The sequence below is a fragment of the Amblyomma maculatum genome, chromosome 2, assembly GCF_055883805.1.
Source record: "Amblyomma maculatum isolate TAMU_Amacu chromosome 2, ASM5588380v1, whole genome shotgun sequence".
NCBI classification, from domain to species: Eukaryota; Metazoa; Arthropoda; class Arachnida; order Ixodida; family Ixodidae; genus Amblyomma; species Amblyomma maculatum.
This window is the reverse complement of record NC_139345.1, coordinates 223,521,083-223,542,279: the sequence shown is the minus strand read 5'-3', so window position 1 is coordinate 223,542,279 and position 21,197 is coordinate 223,521,083. Positions and strand designations below refer to the sequence as shown.

The following is a 21,197-nucleotide window of genomic DNA, read 5'->3' as shown; positions in this document are numbered from 1 at the left end:
TGGAAACACAGTGGGGCTGCTTACTTTGTATGCACAAAATAATTACATGGCCTCCCAGGCAAAAGCCTACACTGCCTCTCATCGGCATTCGTTATAATTGGTTTACAGGAAAGGAAAGGCACAGTATCTGTCACACTTTCTCCATTGCTCCTGTCACGTGGTGTTCCTAAGCGCGCTTTCAAGTGTGGCATCGCAGATGGCACGAATGCTAAAGAACTAATCTCATGGAATCTCGCGGAACATGACAGATCTTGCGCACAAATCACGTGCACAAGATTTCGTTCCATGAGACTAGAAAGGCTTGCACCTTAAGTTTATTCGCAGCTTGGTTACACAACATAAAACTGAGCAGGGGACAGGAGAGAAGCAAACAATTTATGTCATATCAACTAGCTTACTCTTGGTTTTGTAGCTCTTTCCACTGATCCTGGCAAAGCTGCGGAGGCATTAAAACTAAGCAAATCACTTAAAGATGGCTATTTTTGGTCTTACTTTCACAAAAATCAGGAAGGGACAATTGCTTGGCCAACTTTTTTAACCCTTCCACATGAAATTTTTTTCTTTCCATGAAAGCGCGCTATTTTTCCTCCAAAACACTACATGGAGGCCCAGCAGTTTCCAGAGCAAAATACTGTTGGTTAATTCCTTGCTTGATTGCGCCAAATTTCATACAAGGTGCCATATCTGATGGAAATGGCAACAACGAAATGTCATGACTAATTTATTTATTTATTTATTACATTACCCTCAGGGCCTGTGGGCATTACAGAGGGGTGGGAATTATAATAAAAAAACAGAATGAAACAATGTGCAAGAATGACAAATGTAATAAAAGAACACAAGACAAGTCAAACAATGAAATGCATACCACGCTCAGGAACAAAAACAAACAAAAACAAACATTGCTACATAGTCACGTAAAAATGGTTACAAATGGCAGACTTGAACGACAATGTGTCTTCAATTGATATGATGGAATAGAGAAGGCGGTTCCACTCTGCACTTGTCTTGGGCAAAAATGAATGAAAAAGGACATTTGTTCGACAACAAGGAACAAAAAATTTATGGCAGTGATCTATGTGAGATGATACATACGTTGGTTGCGATATAAGTTCGCGTTTCAGGGAAGAATTATGAAAGAACACTTTATGGAAAAGACATAGGACGGGAAATTTTTCTTCCAACTTTCAAATCGGGTAAATTAAGGTTAGACTTCAGAAGAGAAACACTGGTTGTACGAGAGTAATTGAAGGCTATAAAACGAGCAGATCTATTCTAAACAGCTTCAGTGGCATTGATAAGAGACTGTTGTGATGGGTCCCAAATAGCCAACGCGTTTCCCAACTTAGGACGTACAAGGGACTGATACAATTTTAGTTTGAGATGTAACGGAGATTGAGAAAAATTTCGCCTTAGGCAGCCAAGAGTTCGGTTTGTACTGCTTATGATGTAGTTAATGTGAATATTCCAGGACAAATTGCAGGTTATGTAGACACCCAGGTACTTATATGAAGTAATGTGCTCTAAAAGACTATCATTTATTTTGTATTCTGAAAATTGGGCAGGACTTGAACGGCATGAGATTGTCATGTGCTTACATTTGTTAATATTAAGAGTCTTTAACCATGTGCTACACCAGTTAGAAATATTATTAAGGTCGGTCTGTAGAAGAAGACTGTCAGAGGGTGTAGTTATTGTACAATAAAAGACGCAGTCGTCAGCAAAGAAATTAGCGCATGCAGGGAGGTCATTTATATATATTAGAAAAAAGTAAGGGATCTAATACAGAGCCTTGAGGGACACCAGATTTCACAAAACAAGGTGGTGAAGCACAGTCGTTAGCTATTACATACTGAGAACGGTTTGTTAAGCGGAAGACGCTTCCAGCTGGAGAAGTTTTCCCTAAAAACGTCTTTGTGCGCGTCCATGAGAATGGATGGATGAGTATTGCCCTTGTCGAAGACTGGGTGAAGACCGTTTGGCAACGCCTTTCCGGGGCCCTGTTGTTCAAGAAGTCGCTCCTGGTTCTCGACTCCTACCGCGGCCACTTGACAGATGCCGTAAAGTCCGTGCTTTCGGATGGCGGTACGGACATTGCGATAATCCCCGGAGGTAGGACGAGCCAGCTACAGCCGCTCGACGTAGCCATCAACAAGCCATTTAAGGATAGGCTGCGGAAGCACTACAACGACTGGCTGACAATGCAAGATCACCAGCTCACACCAACCGGGCGCATCAAGCGTGCTTCGCTTAGCCAAGTGGTGAACTGGGTCGCCGCGGCGTGGGAGGAGATTCCGGCCGAACTGATTGTGCGGGCCTTCCGAAAGTGCAGTATTTCCAACGCGCTGGACGGAAGCGAAGACAGTGCGCTGTGGGAGGAAACCAGCGACAAAGAGGACAGCGACGGCGACGAAGACAGCGAGTGAGCATTGGACGTGCTACAATGAGCGTCGCAAGCACAATAAAATGCATGTTCTAGTTCCAGTCAATGCCTTTTTTCATTCGGCTTACATTCGAGTAAACTTTTTTTTTTTTTTTTTTTCTGCCCGTCTGAATTTAGGGGGTCGGCCTAGAATCGAGGCCTGCCTAGATTCGAGTAAATACGGTACGTCTAGGTGCGAGGGTCAGTTCCGAGTTGACAGTCCGGGTCGGGAATGCAGCGTCACTCCAGGGCGCTGCACTCGCTAGTTTCCCGAGTAGGTACCGGCGTATGAAGGGGAGGACTTGCGGCGAGATACCGGTGAACGGGATCGACGAGCCAGTGGGGATGGAGATCGGCTGGTGCGATGGGCAGGGGGGACAGTTTCGTTTCGAGTCTCATCTTGTTGAGAAAGATGCGGCGCGGAGCTCCACTGGTTGGGCAGGGAAGCGTCGAGGTCCTTGGTAGTATCGGCGGTCGGCGTTGTAATAGGAGCGAGGAGCGAAGAAGGTACGGCTACGGCAATAACGCGATGTGTGACCGGCGTGACAGCAAATTGGCCTGTCGTCTGAGGTGCGGCACTCTGCAGGATTGCGACTAAGGTAGCGATGTGGGGAAGGTGGGCTGGCAGTGGCAGCAGCCACTACAGGAACAGAGTGGGATGGTGGTGTGGGCGACACGGGGCTGGAGGAGAGGCCGACGTTTGCAAGTTCTTGGCGAACTACGGCCTGTATCATGGCCACGGTGTCGGGTAGCGGAGACATGAGTGGTGTAGGAGCTAAGGCCTTGAGTTCTCTCCGGACGATACGAGTCATGTTTGTGGGATGAGAAGGCTGTTGCAAAGGGGCCAGATCATCACAGGATGATGTAGCTGCGGTGTTTGGAAGGCACTGAAAGCGATGTACGAGGCATCGTTGTTTAGCCTACTCGAATTTTCGACAGACTTGAAGCACTGAGTTGACGGTGGAGCAATCCATGCAGAACAGAATGTTGAACGCATCATCCGCAATGCCCTTGAGGATATGGCCTACCTTGTCATTTTCCGTCATTGAGCAGTTGACCTTGCGACACAACGCAAGCACGTCTTGAATATACGTAAGGTAGGACTCTGTGGAGGATTGGATGCGAGATGAAAGTTCTGTTTTTGCTGCGACAGCTCGACCAATGGGCTTCCCGAACAGGTCCTGAAGCTTTTGCTTACAGATTGCCCACGTCACCAGCTCTTGCTCGTGATTTTGGAACCACGTGCGAGCTGTTCCCTTTAAATAGAAAATGATGTTGGCCAGCATAATGGTCGCGTCCCAGTGGTTGTTCTTGCTGCAGCGCTCGTACTCATCCAGCCAATCTTCCACGTCTGTCTAGTCTTCGCCATTAAATATGGGAGGGTGGCGGATTTTTGTGAGCACGACTGGCTAAGCCGAAGTTGCCGCGGTGGTAGGGGCTGCCTCAGAGGTCATAGTGGTAGTTGTTGACGTCGTTGAAAGCCCAGGTAGATGACGGCCACTGTGCAAATCCAGCTTTTGCCAGCGCAAGGGGTAATCTGTGCGCACGGGGATCTTTGGTCCCCTCCACCAAGATGATACGGTGCAGAAGGCTAGCACAGGAAACCACAGCAGGTGATGGGCAAGTGTTCACAGCACAGTAGAACAGAACACAGCGAGTGTTCAGGCAAGTCCCAACGGTTTCTTCAGCTTCATCTTCCTTTCGCGTCACTACAGTTGATCGTCCTCTTTTTCAACATCCAGCGACGCAGGGCATATATATAACAATATGTTCTAAAATTCTACACGGAATGCTAGTTAGCAAGATTGGTCGGTAATTAAGCGGTAGTTGCGGTTTGCCTGATTTAAATAGCGGAACCACCTTCCCCACTTTCCAGTCGTGCGGCAAAGTGGAACACTGAATTGATTGTGTGAAAATATGCGATAATAAATGAATGAATACACTTCTGTGTTTTTCAGAAATTTCAATCAATTTCGTCGATGCCAGAACAGGATGAGAGCTTTAACTTACGAATTAAGTTCATTATCCCAACAGAGTCAACAACTATCGGGCCCATAGGAAAAAAATCGCTATTGCACAAACCAGGCACAGCAGTAGTTGAAGAATCAGAAAACACATTTCCAAAAATGGCATTCAAAACAGAACAGCAGTCTTCATTGCGCACGGGATGGTCGTCAGAATCTACCAGCGATATGACAGTTTTTGCTGAGGCTTTGATAATGTGCCAAAACTTCGATGGGTTACTTGAAAGAAGTGAGGGAAGTGTCTCGTGAAAGAAAGCATACTTGGCCGCCCTGACAGCTACACGATAAGAATTAAGAGCTTCGCGATAAGCTTGCCAGCGATCAGGTTTATTCACTGTTTTTGCTGACTGAAAAAGACGCTTTTTTTTTGTTGAGCAGCCTTTTCAGTGTAACGGTAAACCACGGTGATCGCTGTTTTCCAGAGATTACTTGCAATGGAACGTATCTGGCAATAAGAGATGCAACTTTATTATTAAATAATACCCAATTGTTTTCAACTGAGCGATCAAACAAACCAGGCAAGTATGTTTCAAAAAACAATTCCAGCTCTCTATTGATTGAAGTGAAGTCGGCCTTACGGTAATTTCTGATTGTCGTAGAGTAAGAAATTCGAGGACAATGGGACTTTCTATATTGAAAAGCATGAAACAATGATCGCTTAAGCCCGGAAAATACCTTACCGAATCGAAAAAGTCTGGCGTGTTTGAAAAACGTAAATCTAGCACGTCAGCTGAAGTAGGACGTATTCTGGTAGGCCTATCAACCAGCTGCGTTAAGGCTGAAGTTGCTGCATAAATTAATAAATGATTCACATTCAGATGACGGTTCAGTGACAGTTGGACAGCAAGATGTCCAGTTTATTTTCGAAAAATTAAAGTCACCTAATAATATTATTGGAGTTTGTGGAAACCTCAGAGTTAAACTGTTCAAAACGTCATGTAAATAATCATTAAATGTAGATGCAGAATTCGGTGAACGATAGCATGCAACCAGCAACAAATTGTGATGACTGTAACATACATTCACACAAATTAATTCCAAGGGAGTGCTAATTTCAACCAAATTACACAGAAAAGTATTAGCCACGCCAATCAATACACCTCCTCCAGACCTAATGTCCTAATCGTAATGGTAAACAGCGTAATTCTTTTCACAGCTGAATAATTCTGAGTTGTCAATTTTTGCAGACAACCAGGTTTCTGTAAATACAACAATATCAGCTGAATCGTCGCAAACCAAGGATAAGGCATCGCGTTTATTCATGATGCTTCTAATGTTTGAATATAACAATGACAATTCATGACGACTGGTACCGATGGGCGCTGTTAAGATAACGACGTGTTTAGGTCAGTATCCTTATCAACATTGTTAGGCTCAGTGGCACTTGAACAGTTGAATGTCAAGTTCACAAACACTGTCAGTAGTTGATGAATATACAAAGCACTTGTTGTTCATGTACAACTTGTTGTAATGCACTGAATATGAGTTGCCGCTATTTTTTCCAAAGGCGTATAGCTTCTTTCTGAAAGCCCTTGTTGCTTTACTGAAGTCCTCATTTACTGCTATTTCTTGGTCCTTAAATTTTCTACGGGAAGTAAACACTCAAAGGGTCGCAGATATTATAAACTGCACTTGAGGTGTCTGCACCAAATGGCTGATGATGTCCTAATCACCTCATTGTAAGGTCAAGTGTTATCTACTGAGCTCGTTGCATAAGAATCCTGAAGCCCCCGCTACAAGCAACAACACACTCTCAGAGAAGGCTGTGACAATCCGCCTTTTTGCACGAGGCGCTGCCAGGATGGCATTTTGGAGCACACTCTGCAGCCCAATACTGACAAATAATACAAAACTGCAGGCATGTTTTCTTTTCTTTACATTTACTTGTTTACAGAGAATGTCGATTTCAGTTTTTTTTTTCACTTTGGCCTAGATATCAAACATGCTTGTGACTAGGCTCCTGCAATAGCGCTGTTAAATGCTTCAAACAAAGGAGCCAGGCTCCCAGTCAAAGCCACTTCCCTTCCTTAGAAATGCTGCACATTCTGGCCTTTCACGACAAAGCACAGATACGTGATGAAGCGCTCTACGGCGCATGAGCGATCCCATTTTACTTGACTGACAAGTTTGGCACTGCCACGTGCATTTGTTGGCTGACTCTTCTTCGAGAGTTTATGACAAAGATCCGGTTTGGACTTCTCTGCTCTGTGACACCCTGTACATATTATTTGAACCCTCTTCTGAAAATTTAAACGCAAGTGTCATTAATTGCAGTCCTGAGCATGCTTGCTTGGCAGGAAGCCTGAGTACACCCGGCTCCTGGTGTTCACTTTATCCTGCCGTGATTGGGTCCACTGCCACAAAACCATTTGAGCTCATGATAGCAGCAAACACTGCTAAATATGTGTCATGACTGCGGCTGACCGTGCGTGTTTTCGTTCATGACTGATGGATGGAAGGCAATTAACATACATAAAATTTCGGGTCTCACACACACTAAAAAAAAATTTGTTAACTTTACTTCTCGTGTAATGAACCCTCCCATTAAACTGTGGTCAATTTTTCCTGAAGAACGTTTAATTATGTGAGTTCGTACGGTAACTCAAACTCATATGACTGAGGCTCAAGATCACACACGGCTCAGTTTTGTTAGGTTTATACAAACTCAATTTCTACTATGCACCAGGTGAAATTAATGTTCTGTGCAAACATGTTGACGGTCCTGCCTGACTTAGGTCCGTGCAATGAAGCTATCAGCCTGAGCCCACCCGAAACCTTTCTCCCGGTGTACAACTTTTGGCGCACGCGATGCTGTTGCACAAAATTTTATCCACTTAATGTGGCACTACTTGAGCCTTGGCAATCTTTTCTTTGCAAGTGCATATCCTGTGCCAAAGTGAACCAGTGCTGCCGAAGAAAATTTGCAAAGCACAGGCACATTGTGTGTAGGTGGCAAAGGGTTATTGAAATGTGATGATTCCATTGGCCATCTTATTTGTCGGGTGAAGGAGCCATCAGTAGAAATTGTCGGGCTAATTGGTTCATTACAGATGCAACTGCACAAACAGGAAAACATGTGTTGCCTCTTGGCTGTCCGTGTTTCTTTCCAGAGTCATGCCTGGGTAATAGAATGCCTTAGGGCATCAAGAACCACTCACCAGCATGGGTAGAGGACAGTGCATTATGCTAAGGATGCACCCCAATGCTTTTGCTGCCACTCGTCACGAAGAAGCACTTACACATTGGTCTCTGTTGTGCGAATGCTGTTTTTGCTGGTTCTCATGCATTTCCTACAGGAGTGGTTCTGTTATGCACCACTTGTGCAAAAAGTGGCAAATGGAGAGAAAGCAGAAGAATACAAAAATTGTCATTTTGCTGCACACTGCGCTCGGCAGAAGCTTTGCTGCAAGCTGGGTTCACGCAATGGTGTCAGTTCACATGACATACCTCTTCTCCTGCTAGCTGGGTCCCCGTTCCTCGAGGCGTCGCAGCCGCTCGTCCATCAGCTTGCGGGCATACTCGTACAGCTGTATGTCCAGGTGGTTCAGCCTGCAACCGCAGTAAGACACCAAAGGCAGCCAAGGTGGGCCTTGAGAACAGGCATCAAATGCCCCAAACTCTGTAAATTCAAGCTTGATGAAAGCAGGAAACACAGCACTGGTCTCTGATTCACTCACAGGCTTCCTATTCTGGTGGAACCTGAGTTGGTCAACAACAGAGCTGCATTTGGCCGTCAAGCAACCTGGGGACAAGCCCAAAAATACAGTCGGATAGAAAATTTGTGCAAGCAGGCTAGGTGTGCCCAAATATATTGCTGCAAACCACTGAAAGCTTTAATTGTTGTTGTTTGCACCAGCCGCCAGCACGAAGCATTCAACTCAATGCAGATCGAGGTTGTCACACGGCAACTTTCAAGTGCAATCGCGCTCGAGCCTGCTTGATTACAAGCTGCTTCCTCAAGCGCTCTTGAGATTTCAAGCACACTCGAAAGCGGTCGTCGACACCCTTGTCATCAGTGAGCTCTAAAGCGCACACGAGGAAAATTTCTCAATGCTGATTGAAAATGCCCGTGTAGCACGGGACGCTTCAATCTTTCTTGAAAACCTCAATGCAGATCGAGTTCAATGAGGATCGAAACTGTCCGTGAGACAGGGGTATTAATGTGGCCAGCGATGCAGTGGGCTCTTAAGTACGGGTTATCAGAGGGAAAAGAATAGAAAAATTTGAGAAAAAGTATAACTATTCTGCAGCGTAATTTTATTTCTGATTTCGAAAAACAGCAATAAAAATAACACACTTGTAGGAAGATTATCTTGGCAAGGATCTGGCAGCATGTAGCACTAACGCGATGCCAGGATGGGCAGCCAGTGGCTTTTTCCGCATGTTTTTTTGTGCGCAAAACAAGCTTGCTTTTTTCGCTTCCTTGACAGTGCTGCTGGATTTTGCTACATGCAAGGTGGCAGGAATGAGAGCACCTAATGCAGGACACGGGTTTGTGGAGTAAGGGGCAACCACCCTGTAATCCTCACTTTGTATGGGAATATTGCGGGAGGAATAGGGGTATCCATCCATAAAAGTAAGAATGCAAGGAGCATTTATGGCTGAAAGAAAAAGTGGCAGGGGAGCAAACACCCCTTGGCTCTGTATACCTATGGACAGGCGCAACCGCCAATGAGGAAAACAAAAAATGGTATAGCAAGTAATGCGCTAGGAAAAGGGCATCAGATAATTGAGTTAGGGGACATGAATAGAAGATATAATACAGATTCGACATGCTGCTAAATATGTGTGAAAGGCGCAACTTAGTTTTCTGGTACTGTCTGCAGCAGTGGCGTAGAGGTAGAACATCCGCCTCACATGCAAGAGGCCCGTGGTTCAAAACCCATTGCCGCGCAATTCGCCAACGGATAAAAAAAAAAGTCCGCGTGTCGATGGAATTGCCTAAACAGGTTTGGGGTGCGACCTGATGCCAGTGAACACCTCCGGCAACGCACTCCCTCACCAGGACAGGAGTTGGCCACCCTGGTGCAGTAATTGGCCACAACCTCCGATGATTAGTCCCATAAAACCCCAACAGCTGCTGGGGAGCAACTGACCATGGCGGCGGTCAGACCTGTGACGCAGCAGGGGGTGCTAAGAATGCCTGGCTCCGCTGGATAGGCCGCCATTGCAAACTGACCCTGGCAACGTTTAATGCTAGAACCCTGCCTAGTGAAGCTAGTTTAGCAGTGCTGTCAGAGGAACTAGAGGGCATGAAATGGGATATCACAGGGCTTAGTGAGGCTAGGAGGCCGAATGAGGCATACACTGTACTGAAGGACGGGCATGCATTGTGTTATCGAGGTTTACCTACAGAGACTACAGGCAAAGCTGCAGAAACTACTGGCAAGACTGTTCAATTTGGTCCCTCCGCACCATAAAGGCCTTTACCACCGGTTGCTCTGCACTAATGGCTCAGCTCCTGCAATTTACGGCCTGCCTAAAGTCCACAATCCTGGTGCTCCGCTCCGGCCCATTGCAGACTTCACCAGATCATCGCTCTACAGATTATCAGGCTATCTTCACCATGTGTTGAGTCCTCTAGCCGGTAAGACCTCGACGCATGCCAAAGATTCGTCCGCATTTGTCGCGATGCTGCAAGACACCTCGCTCAGTGAAGATGACATCATGGTGTCATTCAACATCACATCGCTTTTCACTAGCTTTCCGATGGAGTTGGCAGTAAATATGTGCGAAGAAGCCCGAAAAGATGACGCAGCTCTTTCTGGCCGCACACCTTTCGATGTTCCCGAATTCAGTGAGCTGCTGAAATTTTGCCTTGCCAACACATATTTTCCTTATCGTGGCAGTTTCTATCAGCAGACACATGGCACGGCAATGGGAGCGTTTATATCGTTTACAATGGCCAATTTAGTATTAGAAGCCTTGGAAAACAAAGTATTGACTACCTTTAATCCTACCACGAAAGTTTTCTACAGCTACGTAGACGACTGTTTCTGTATTCTGAAGACACAAGACGTCTCACGCTTCCTGGACAGCCTAACTGCCCAAAACACGCATATTCAGTTCACCCTGGAACTTGAGAAAGACAGCTTGTTACCCTTCTCGGTATACAGAAAGCCTACGCACACAGTTTGCTACCTCAGTTTTAGTACTTGTGATTCGGCCGGCCACAAGATGTCAGTGGCATCACCCTTGATAGCACACGCCATACGCATCTGCTTAGATGGCGATGTATTGAAAAACGAATTAAGGACGATCCACCGTGAGCTCACTAATAACGGCTACCCTAATCGCTTTATCTGCAAGATTGAGAAGCGGATATTAAAGCCGGAAACACATAGGAACAGGACCTTCCACGCACCTGCAGCCATTCCTTACGTGCAAGGGGTCAGCGAGGCACTATCGCGCGTTTTGAAAATCACCATCATCAGCCTGACTATACCCACTGCAGGGCGAAGGCCTCTCCCATATTTCTCCACTTAACCCGGTTCTGTGCTAGTTGCATCCACTTGACCCCTGCGAACTTCTTAATCTCATCCGCCCACCTAACTTTCTGCCGCCCCCTGCTACGCTTTCCTTCCCTTGCAATCCAGTTTGTTACCCTAAGCGACCATCGGTTATCCTCTCCGCACTACATGTCCTGCCCAAGTCCATTGCTTCTTCTTAATTTCCACTAGAATGTCAGTAACTTGAGTTATTTCTCTAACCCACTCTGCATGCTTCCTATCTCTTAATGTTACTCCTACCATTTTTCGCTCCATAGCCCTCTGAGTTGTCCTCAACTTAAGTAGAACTCTCTTCGTTAGCCTCCACGTTTCAGCCCCATAGGTGAGTACAGGTAAGGTGCAACTGTTGTATACTTTCCTCTTGAGGGATACCGGTAAGCTGCCAGACATAATCTGCGAGTGCTTGCCAAATGCGCTCCATCCCAATCTTATTACTTCTTGTTATTTCCTTTTCATGGTCCAGATCTGCGGTTACTACCTGTCTTAAGTAGACATATTCGCATACTACTTCCAGTACTTCGCTACCTAATGTAAACTGCTGTTCCTTCCCGAGGTTGTTGAACATTACCTTAGTTTTCTGCATATCGATTTTCAAGCCTACCTTTCTACTTTTCCTGTCTAGGTCATCAATCATTATTTGCAGTTCATCCCCCAAGTTGCTTAGCGAGGCAATGTCATCAGCAAATCGCAGATTACTGAGGTACTCTCCATCTACCCTTATCTCTAACTGTTCCCATTCCAAGTCTCTGAATACTTCCTCTAAGCAAGCTGTGAATACTACTGGGGAGATTGTGTCTCCTTGCCTAACACCTTTCTTTATCGGAATTTTGTTACTTTCTTTATGCAGAACTATGATTGCTGTGCAGCCACTTCCAGCACTTTCACGTACGGCTCGTCTACCCCCTGATTTCACAATGCCTGCATCACCGCCGAGGTTTAAACTGAGTCAAATGCTTTTTCGTAATCAATGAATGCTATGTATAAGGGCTGGTTATATTCCGAGAATTTTTCTATCACCTGGATATGGTTATGGATATCATGGATCATGGATATTTTTCTATCACCTGATTGATGGTATGGATATGATCGATAGTAGAGTACCGTTTCCGAAACCCTGCTTGATCCTTGGCTTGATTGCAGTCTAAGGTTGTCCTGATTCTATTCGCGATTACCTTAGTAAATACCTTATACGTAACAGACAGTAAGCTGATTGGTCTGTAATTTTTAAGGTCCTTAGAGTCCCCTTTCTTATGAATGAGGATAATGTTTGCATTCTTCCATGGTTCTGGTACCGTCGATGACACCAGGCACTGCGTATAGGCGATGCGCAAAACGCCGACAACGCCGCCTGTCGCCAAAGCCGCAAAGCGTAGGCGGGCTCGGTCGGGCGCTGTTCATGTCAGCCTCTATGCGCGCGCGTCGCGTTTTCGTCTTTGGTCGTGGTTTAACTGATATAACGCCGCTGTCAATCTTTAGCAATGTCCGGGAAGAATTTCTGCGTAGTTGATTTTTCAAACAGACATAAAACCTTGCCAGGAACACGTTTGTATAAGTTTCCAGTGATGCTTCACGAGAACGACGGCGGCCGTGTATCGTGGTTTTTCGACGCAGAAAGCAAGAAATCGCACCGAATGACCTTTGTTCAGGTTAATGCCATTTTTTTCGACGTGCTGCTACACGACCAAAGCTAATGTCATTTCCAAAGTATGGTAACTGCGATTGACATGCAAATGTTGGTGCGCCTTCAATATGTTGCGAAGATCACTGCGCTGTAAACGAAAGCAGCCTTTAAATTGACATTCCTGTCTTGCATGCCTTGTAACCTACCTGTTGATTAGGACTATCAATTACGAAGTCAGCGGCAATGTCGGCGGCGTTTGTTTTCGAAAGGGCACGGAAGGTGCGCACGTCTGCGCTCGACTGCGAAACGCGTACGAGTTTCAACAACGCGTACACTTTGCGCACTAAAGCAAGTGTCAAGATCAACACGTAAAATAGGCAGTATCTAGTGTACTCTCAGAAGGCGCTTCTATAGAACCTTCGAGTATCGCCCTATGGCGCAGCATACTACGGCCCCGTTGACTCTCGTACGTTTTCGCCAGATCGATCGCTCGGCGTATTAAGGCCCGTCGAAAAATGCCCTAGCTTGTCCTCATCAAGAAAACATATGGGAAATTCGTAACGCTTGCCACATCGGATACCGCGAGCTTACCGCAACGACGCTTCCCGCGAAAGCAGCCGACGACGGCGCTCTGGCCGCGTGCTATATGCCCTAGTCGTCACTATGCCTAAACGCCTAAACGGTTTCACATCAAAGCCGTAGCTGGAAGCGCTTTGGAAATAGTAATTTTTTTATTCCTTCATCAAATTAGGCGCTTATTATCCATAATCAACAGAGCATGCGTTTCTAAAGGTGGCGAAAGAAATTCGCCGTGTCGGCAACTCGGCGCCGACAGACAGCGGCAGCAGGAGCGACCTGTTCCGCCCGCGCTGGGTGCGGTGGCTACGGATTGGCTGGCAGCAATGGGTGCCAGTTTTGTCCTTTTTTTTTACGATGATATTTGGCATGTTTCACAAACATGACAAGCTGCACAATTATAGGAGCACAGTAGGATTTATTGCAGGTGGCACGTTTGTAGTTTATTTTGGGTGTATCTTCTCATCGAGCCTCTGGCGTCGAGATGACACATTTCCTCGTTGATCGCATTCGGATGAGTACCTCAAACTCATTCGATACCTAAGGCCGTTTTCATCGAATGTCATTATATTTTATCGTGTAGCAGCAAACAAACATCATTTTGAACGAACGCCATTCGATGGAAAAGGTATTAAATGTACCGTGTGGCAGGGCTGACTGATAACTATTGATAACTACGCTTTTAATGTTTTCTGCTTGTCATTGCACGTTCCATGAACACTTCTTGTTTAAACTTCGTTGCCTCCGCTGCTGGGAATATACAATACGCATTAGATTTATGAAATGCTTAGCCAGACAATCTTTAGCGTGCATTGACATCGCACAGCACACGGTTGCATTTTGCGTTTACGTGGGCGGCGCGGTCGACTTCGGTCCTGATAACTCGATCTTCCTCAGTAGCCTGAGCCGCTGCGGCAGGTTATTGAACAGACAATTTCCAATAGGCGTTTTGAAACTTGCCATGCAATTACTTTGAAGACCAGAGCCAGTGTTCCTGTTGGCTGGCAAGATTACGAAAACATAACATGTCGCTGTACTTGATATTCAGTCTAAATGTTCTAGAGCTTGTTATAAATCGCACTGTAATTCTGCAGTTGGGCGCGAGGGTGATACAAATGAAATGAACATAATATTACAATAATAAAATAGGATATAAAGTTTAAATCTAATATGCTCTTGGCTAACCTGTGATGCTTCTTTTCAGATATGCTAATATCTCATTCCCCCATGAAATTATCTACCTGATCTGCCTTTCTGACGACGGAATACGTGAAATCCATGCTGTACAGGCAGTGGTAAAGCGCAAGCATGAAAAGTCTGAACTCTTGCTACAGGAGCCCAATATGCGCTATTTATCTGAAGCTCAGAATGCTGGTTTGCTAGCTCACTGGCTTTTCCTGCGGTCGCACCACTACGAAACCGCTCGCAGTTTCGAAGACGCTACCTAGTTTGCTGTAGCAATTTATTGCATGTAAACGAAGCAAGCGTGTACCATGAATCAAAGAAAGAACATTGGTTCATAGGTCAAGGAATGAACGAATTAGGGTGGCACCCAAAATGAGCTGCACTTCGTATATATACGCAACCTTGTTTACGCCAGTCTGCAGGAGACACGATGCATATGGTGGAGATGCAGTTTTAGACGGCCGTGATATGAAACACATGTCCACTATTATAAAGGGCGATCCCCTTGCGCACACTGTCACCGCGGAAGTGCCCGCGAGACGCGCACAAACGGCAGATCGCACGCGCGCACCCCGGCCAGGCTTGCCGCATGAGGCCCGCCTCGGGTTCCGACGGCCGCCGCTAGGCGGCTTTCAGTGGCGCCCCTATAGGCGCTGCGCATGGCGTATACAGGGTGGCCAGTTTTTCTAGCACGATCTCCCCCCGTCCTACAGCAAATCTGTAGTTATCTGATCCTCTCCAGTTGATTTCCCCCTTTTCATAGTTTCTAGTGCTTTCTTGACCTCGTCCTTCGTCACTGATGGAACGTCGGACTGTTTTTCCCTACCACCAATCTCACGCTCCTGACTACTTTGGCTACTGTAGAGATCTGTATAGAACTCCTCGGCTACTTTGACTATCTTGTCCATATTCGTGATGACGTTGCCCGCCTTGTCCCTTATCGCATACATCTGGTTTTTGCCAATGCCCAATTTCTTCTTTACCGCTTTAAGGCTTCCCCTGTTCTTTACAGCATGCTCAATTTTCTCCATGTTATACTTCCTTATATCGGTCACCTTGTGCTTATTGATTAGCTTTGATATCTCGGCCAATTCGATCTGGTCTGTTGGATTGGAAGCTTTCATACTTTGGCGTTTCTTAATCAAATCTTTCGTCTCCTTAGACAGCTTACTGGTATCCTCTCTAACTATCCTACCGCCTACTTCTACCGTGCACTCAGTAATGATATCTCTGAAATTATTGTTCCTTGCTTCTAGGGTAATGTCGCCATCCTCAGTTAGAGCTGAATACCTATTCTGTAACGACATCCTGAACTCTTCTGCCCTCCCCCTCACTGCTAATTCGTTGATGGGTTTCTTTCTTACTAATCTGTTGCGTTCCTTCTTCAGATTTAGGCTAATTCGGGACCTCACCATCCCGTGGTCACTGCATCGCACTTTCCCGATTACCTCTACATCTTGCATAATGGCGGGGGTTGAACACATTATGAAGTCGATTTCATTTTTTTAGTCTCCCCGTTAGGACTTTTCCATGTCCATTTCTGGTTCTTCCGTTTGCTGAAGAAGGTATTCATGATTCGTAAGTTATTGCGCTCTCCAAACTCAACTAGTAACTCCCTCCTGCTATTCCTAGAACTAATGCCATAGTCACCTACTGCCTTGTCTCCTGCCTGCTTTTTCCCTACCTTGGCAGTGAAGTCGCCCATTAGTACAGTATACTGCGTCTTTACTTTTCGCATTGCCGATTCTACATCTTCATAGAAGCTTTCAACTGCCTGGTCATCATAACTACATGTAGGTGCATAGGCCTGTACAAGCTTCAGTTTATACCGCTTATTAAGCCTAATTACGATGCCTGCCACCCTCTGATTAATACTATAGAATTCATCTATATTACCTGCTATATACTTATTGACAAGGAAACCTACTCCTAGTTGTCACCTCTCTGGTAAACCTCGATAACACAGTACATGCCCATCCTTCAGTACAGTATATGCCTCATTTGGCCTCCTAACCTCACTAAGCCCTATGACATCCTATTCCATACCCTCTAGTTCCTCTAACAGCACTGCTAAACTAGCTTCACTAGCTAGGGTTCTAGCATTAAACGTTGCCAGAGTCAGTTTCCAATGGCGGCCTGTCCAGCGGAGCCAGAGATTCTTAGCACCCCCTGCTGCGTCACAGGCCTGACCGCCGCCGTGGTCAGTTGTTCAGCAGCTGCTTGTGACTGAGGGCCGGGGTTTTGTGGAGCTTATCATGAGAGGTTGCGGTCAATTACTGCATCAGGGTGGCCAACTCCTGTTCTGGTGAGGGAGTGCGTTGCCGGAGGTGTTCACTGGCATCAGGTCGCACCCCAAACCTGTTTATGCAATTCCATCAATTTTTTTTTTCTTTTTTATCCGGTGGAGAATTGCGCGGCACCGGGATTTGAACCCCGGTCCTCTTGCATGCGAGGCAGATGTTCTACCGTTACGCCACTGCTGCTTGAAAATACGACATGCCCATTGCCCACATTCCGACCAGCATGCTCAGGAACGAACTCATGAACGTGAAAGAAAGGCTGCCGATTGAGGCGTTTCCGGGCGTTGTCTACCAGATTCCATGTGCTGATTGGCCCCAAGTGTACATTGGCGAAACAGGAAAGTTTTCAAGATGACTCACGACCACAAACGTGACGTGAGAAATAATAATCCCACGAAGAACGCCATTGCCGACCACGTGCGAGAACATATTCACGAGATTGACTGGGGCAACGCCACTATTGTTGCCAAGGAAAGAAACACATCATCTCGGCGGCTGCTGGAATCACTAATCATTCAATCAACACCAGATACCATGAACCGGACGCAAGGGACTATGCCAGCCATCTATGCACGCTCGTTACGTCATGTGCTGCGTACATTAGTGGTGACGACTGTTTGTCAAGCTCAGTGAACAAGGAACCCGTATGCAGTTCCGAAACGTCTAGAATTTTTTCTGACTTGGTCAGTGACCGTGATCCACTTCATTCAAATGCCTGACTGGATGAAATTTCGTCAAACCATTGATTATATGAAGTATTTACTAAGGTAATCGCTAATAGAGTCAGGAAAACCTTAGAATGCAATCAAGCAAAGGATCAAGCAGGTTTTCAGAAAGGGTACTTCACTATTGATCATATCCATGATCCATGATATCCATAACCATAACCAGGTGATAGAAAAATTCTCGGAATATAACCAGCCCTTATACATAGCATTCATTGATTATGAAAAGCATTTGACTCGACAGAAACCTCGGAGGTGATGCAGGCATTGCGAAATCAGGGGGTAGACGAGCCGTACGTGAAAGTACTGGAAGATATATATAGCGGCTGCACAGCAACCACAGTTCTGCATAAAGAAAGTAACAAAATTCCTATAAAGAAAGGGGTTAGGCAAAGAGACATGATCTCCCGAGTAGTATTCACAGCTTGCTGATAGGAAGTATTCAGAGACTTGGAATGGGAGCAGTTAGGGATAAGGGTAGATGGAGAATACCTCAGTAATCTGCGATTTGCTGATGACATTGCCTTGCTAAGTAACTCAGGGGGTGAACTGCAAATAATCATTGGTGACCTGGACAGGTAAAGTAGAAAGGTAGGCTTGAAAATCAATATGCAGAAGACTAAGGTAATGTTCAACAGCCTCGGGAAGGAACAGCAGTTTAAGATAGGTAGCGAAGCACTGGAAGTAGTAGGCGAATATGTCTACTTAGGACAGGTAGTAACCGCAGATCCGGACCATGAAAAGGAAATAACAAGAAGAATAAGATTGGGATGGAGCGCATTTGGCAAGCACTTGCAGATTATGACAACCAGCTTACCCGTATCGCTCAAGAGGAAAGTGCACAATAGTTGCATCTTACCTGTACTCACCTATGGGGCTGAAACGTGGAGGCTAACCAAGAGGGTTCTACTTAAGTTGAGGACAACGCAGAGGGCTATGGAACGAAAAATGGTAGGGGTAACATTAAGAGATAGGAAGCGTGCAGAGTGGGTCAGAGAAATAACTCAAGTTACTGACATTCTAGTGGAAATTAAGAAGAAAAAAGAAATGAGCATGGGCAAGACATGTAGTGCGAAGAGAGGATAGCAGATGGTCGCTTAGGGTAACAAAATGGATTCCAAGGGAAGGAAAGTGTAGCAGGGGGCAGCAGGAAATTATGTGAGTGGATAAGTTAAGGAGGTAAGATAGGGTAAACCTCCAAAAAATCGAATTTGCAATTTTGGCCCAAAAAAAATCGAGTGCACTATGAAGAATAAACCTGCGGAAGCGCGGCCTCGAGCGCCCGCTCAAAACGGCTTAAATGCCGCGCCAAAATGTACCGCGCGCTCTGGTGTTTAAAAATGGCGGACGGAGTTCGGAGGCCGGTTTGTTTATCGTTGCCTTTCGCAGTTTTCTTCATTATGGCGCGGTTTTTGTTTGCTTGGGTATGTGTGGCAAATAAATGTTGTGCATTAAAAGATCATATTGTATTAAAAATATTTACTTTGATAGCAGATTCTGTTTCGCTAGTGGTGCTCTTGTAGCGTGTTTCGTGTTTGTTACTGTTGGCATCATTACGGTTACGGTCGTGTCTGTTTCGTGTTTCAAACGTATTGCTTGCCCAGAAGATGGCAAGATCGTCCAGCAAATGGAGCAGAAAGAGAACTTTCAAAGGTAATCGGTTCACTAGCAAGAAGGGCAGTGAGAAACCGGCATGACGCGCAAGCTTCACAAAACTTGGTGAGAGGATCAGTAGTGATCCCTTTGATGTAGACGGGGCAAGTAAGACTGGCTATCGTCTAATCGACTTCGCTCTTCTCCGCAGTTTCTTGCAAGATGTTGCTGTGTGTAAAAAGTGCAACAAGGGTGCAATAATACTGGAAGAAGCTATTGACAGGCGAAACGGTTTGGCATCTTCCATAAATTTCACCTGCAGCGAGTGCGATGCTCTCAGTGTGCTTGAGACATCAAGGCGCATTGCTGGCAACGTCTTTGAAGTAAATCAAAGGTTCGTTTATGCCCTTCGCACCAGCGGCAAACGTTTGGCATCTGGTCGCATCATGTGTGCTCTGCTCAATCTTCCGCCACCGCCAACAAAGTTTGCATTGTACAACGCGAGGCTTCTTTGTGCATCTACGACCGCTGTGAGTAATAGTATGGCAAAAGCTGCCGAAGAACTGAAGAAAGAGGCCTTCGCCTTTGATGGAGAGTTGGAAACTGCGGTCACAGTGGATGGGACGTGGATGAAGCGGGGTTATTCTTCACTACATGGCATCGTAGCAGCGATATAAGCCGACACTGGAAAAGTGCTCGACTTTGAAGTAGAGTCTAAGTTTTGCCACATGTGTGCCCGCAATGTTCACACAGATGACAACTTGAATGAATGTAAAGTTACCTACGATGGGCCATCTGGTGGAATGGAATCTGCTGGAGCAGTAAAAATCTTTGGGCGCTCTGTTGAAAAGCACCAACTAATGTACACAAGTTACATTGGTGATGGAGACAGTAAGGCGTACATTTCTGTAAGAGACTCGCAGCCATACGAGAAGGCCATAGAAAAACATGAATGCGTAGGACATGTTCAGAAGCGAATGGGCACAAGGCTCAGGAACATCAAGAAGAATGAGAAGGGGAAAAAGCTTGTCGATGGTCTACCACTTTCCGGGAAAGGGCGCCTCACAGAAAAGGACATTGGCTTCCTTCAGGTTTACTATGGCAAAGCTATTCGAGGAAATCCAGACAGTCTGGATAATATGAGACAAGCGGTGTGGGCGATATACTTTCATAAGTTATCCACAGATATCAAGCCCCACCATGGACTCTGCCCAAAGGGACCCTCTTCATGGTGTGGGTATAACCGCAGCCTTGTTGAGGGAAGCCTTGAGACCTACTCCCACAAAAGCTACCTTCCTGAGGCCGTGATGGACGTCATCAAGCCAGTGTTCAAGCCGTTGTCAGATCCAGGTCTTCTGAGCAGATGTCTTCACGGACGAACACAGAAACCAATGAGTCGCTGAACCTACTCATCTGGTGTCGTTGCCCTAAGACATTTGTCAGTGCTGACACCTTGAGGACAGCAGCTAACGATGCTGTAGCCTACTACAATGATGGTAACTCTGCAAGAAAAGCTGTTCTAGAGGCTCTTGGAATTGTTCGTTCTAGGTGTTTTTCGTGATGTTGCCCTCGACAGAATGGACAAAGAGCGTGTTGACAGGGCAGAATTGTATGACTTTGCAGAGAGAAAGGAAACACGACGGGTAAAAAGGAACTCTAAGAAGGGTTTTGGAGACACCTGCAAGAATGTCAGCCGTGAAATGTATTCTCCTGGGGCATTTTGAGCATGCATGAGAAGTATGCAAACATAAAGCTTCATTTTTCTCAAATTGTGTTTTTTGCAAGTTCCTCAAATTCAATGTACCTTTTCTCAGAAAGTATTCATCGGATTTCAGTGAAACTTTGGCCACATGTACATTAGCCAGTCCTAAATACAGTAGAATCTCGGTGATACCAACTCGGCTGATACAAAATTCGGTGTGATACGAATTCTTAAAATTCCCCGGCTGAATTGCATTGCGTTCAGTGGGCAAAAAATCGGATGTTCCGAACACCTTTTCTTTTCGCTACGGGTGATACGAACTTCGGTATTACGATCGGTCGAGGCCCACGCACACACGCACAGCGAGAAAAGCGTGCGCAGCACTGATAGCACGGATCGCGCACACGCGCGCGAAAGAAGAAAAAAAAATTACAGCGGGAAAAAACCGGCTTGGCAACCTGCGGCAGCAGCGAAGTTGGCGAAGGAAGGCGGCGATATCTTGCCCCCCCCCCCCCTCCAGCTCTATCTCTCCCCTCCCCC

At 46.0% G+C, this 21,197-nt stretch overlaps 1 protein-coding gene, 1 long non-coding RNA gene and 1 pseudogene across 6 annotated transcripts in view; 1 reads left to right on the top strand and 2 right to left on the bottom strand.

The window, feature by feature from the left end:
• LOC146201362 (uncharacterized) overlaps positions 1–21,197 on the bottom strand; it is a 408,702-nt gene that overhangs the window by 175,289 nt on the left and 212,216 nt on the right. The gene's annotated exons all lie outside the window — the stretch shown is intronic.
• LOC146201370 (heparan-sulfate 6-O-sulfotransferase 1-like) overlaps positions 1–21,197 on the bottom strand; it is a 119,301-nt gene that overhangs the window by 11,572 nt on the left and 86,532 nt on the right. For 4 of the 5 annotated variants that reach the window (XM_084595795.1, XM_084595796.1, XM_084595797.1 and 1 more), the window contains exon 4: positions 7,894–7,995. In XM_084595795.1, the coding sequence (XP_084451921.1) occupies positions 7,905–7,995 (91 nt within the window). In that variant the 3' untranslated portion in view covers positions 7,894–7,904. Of the gene's footprint in view, positions 1–5; positions 7,764–7,893; positions 7,996–21,197 lie in introns of those variants that run through there. The other variant, XM_084595798.1, reaches the window with a different exon arrangement.
• LOC146201371 (uncharacterized) lies at positions 19,402–20,823 on the top strand (annotated as a pseudogene).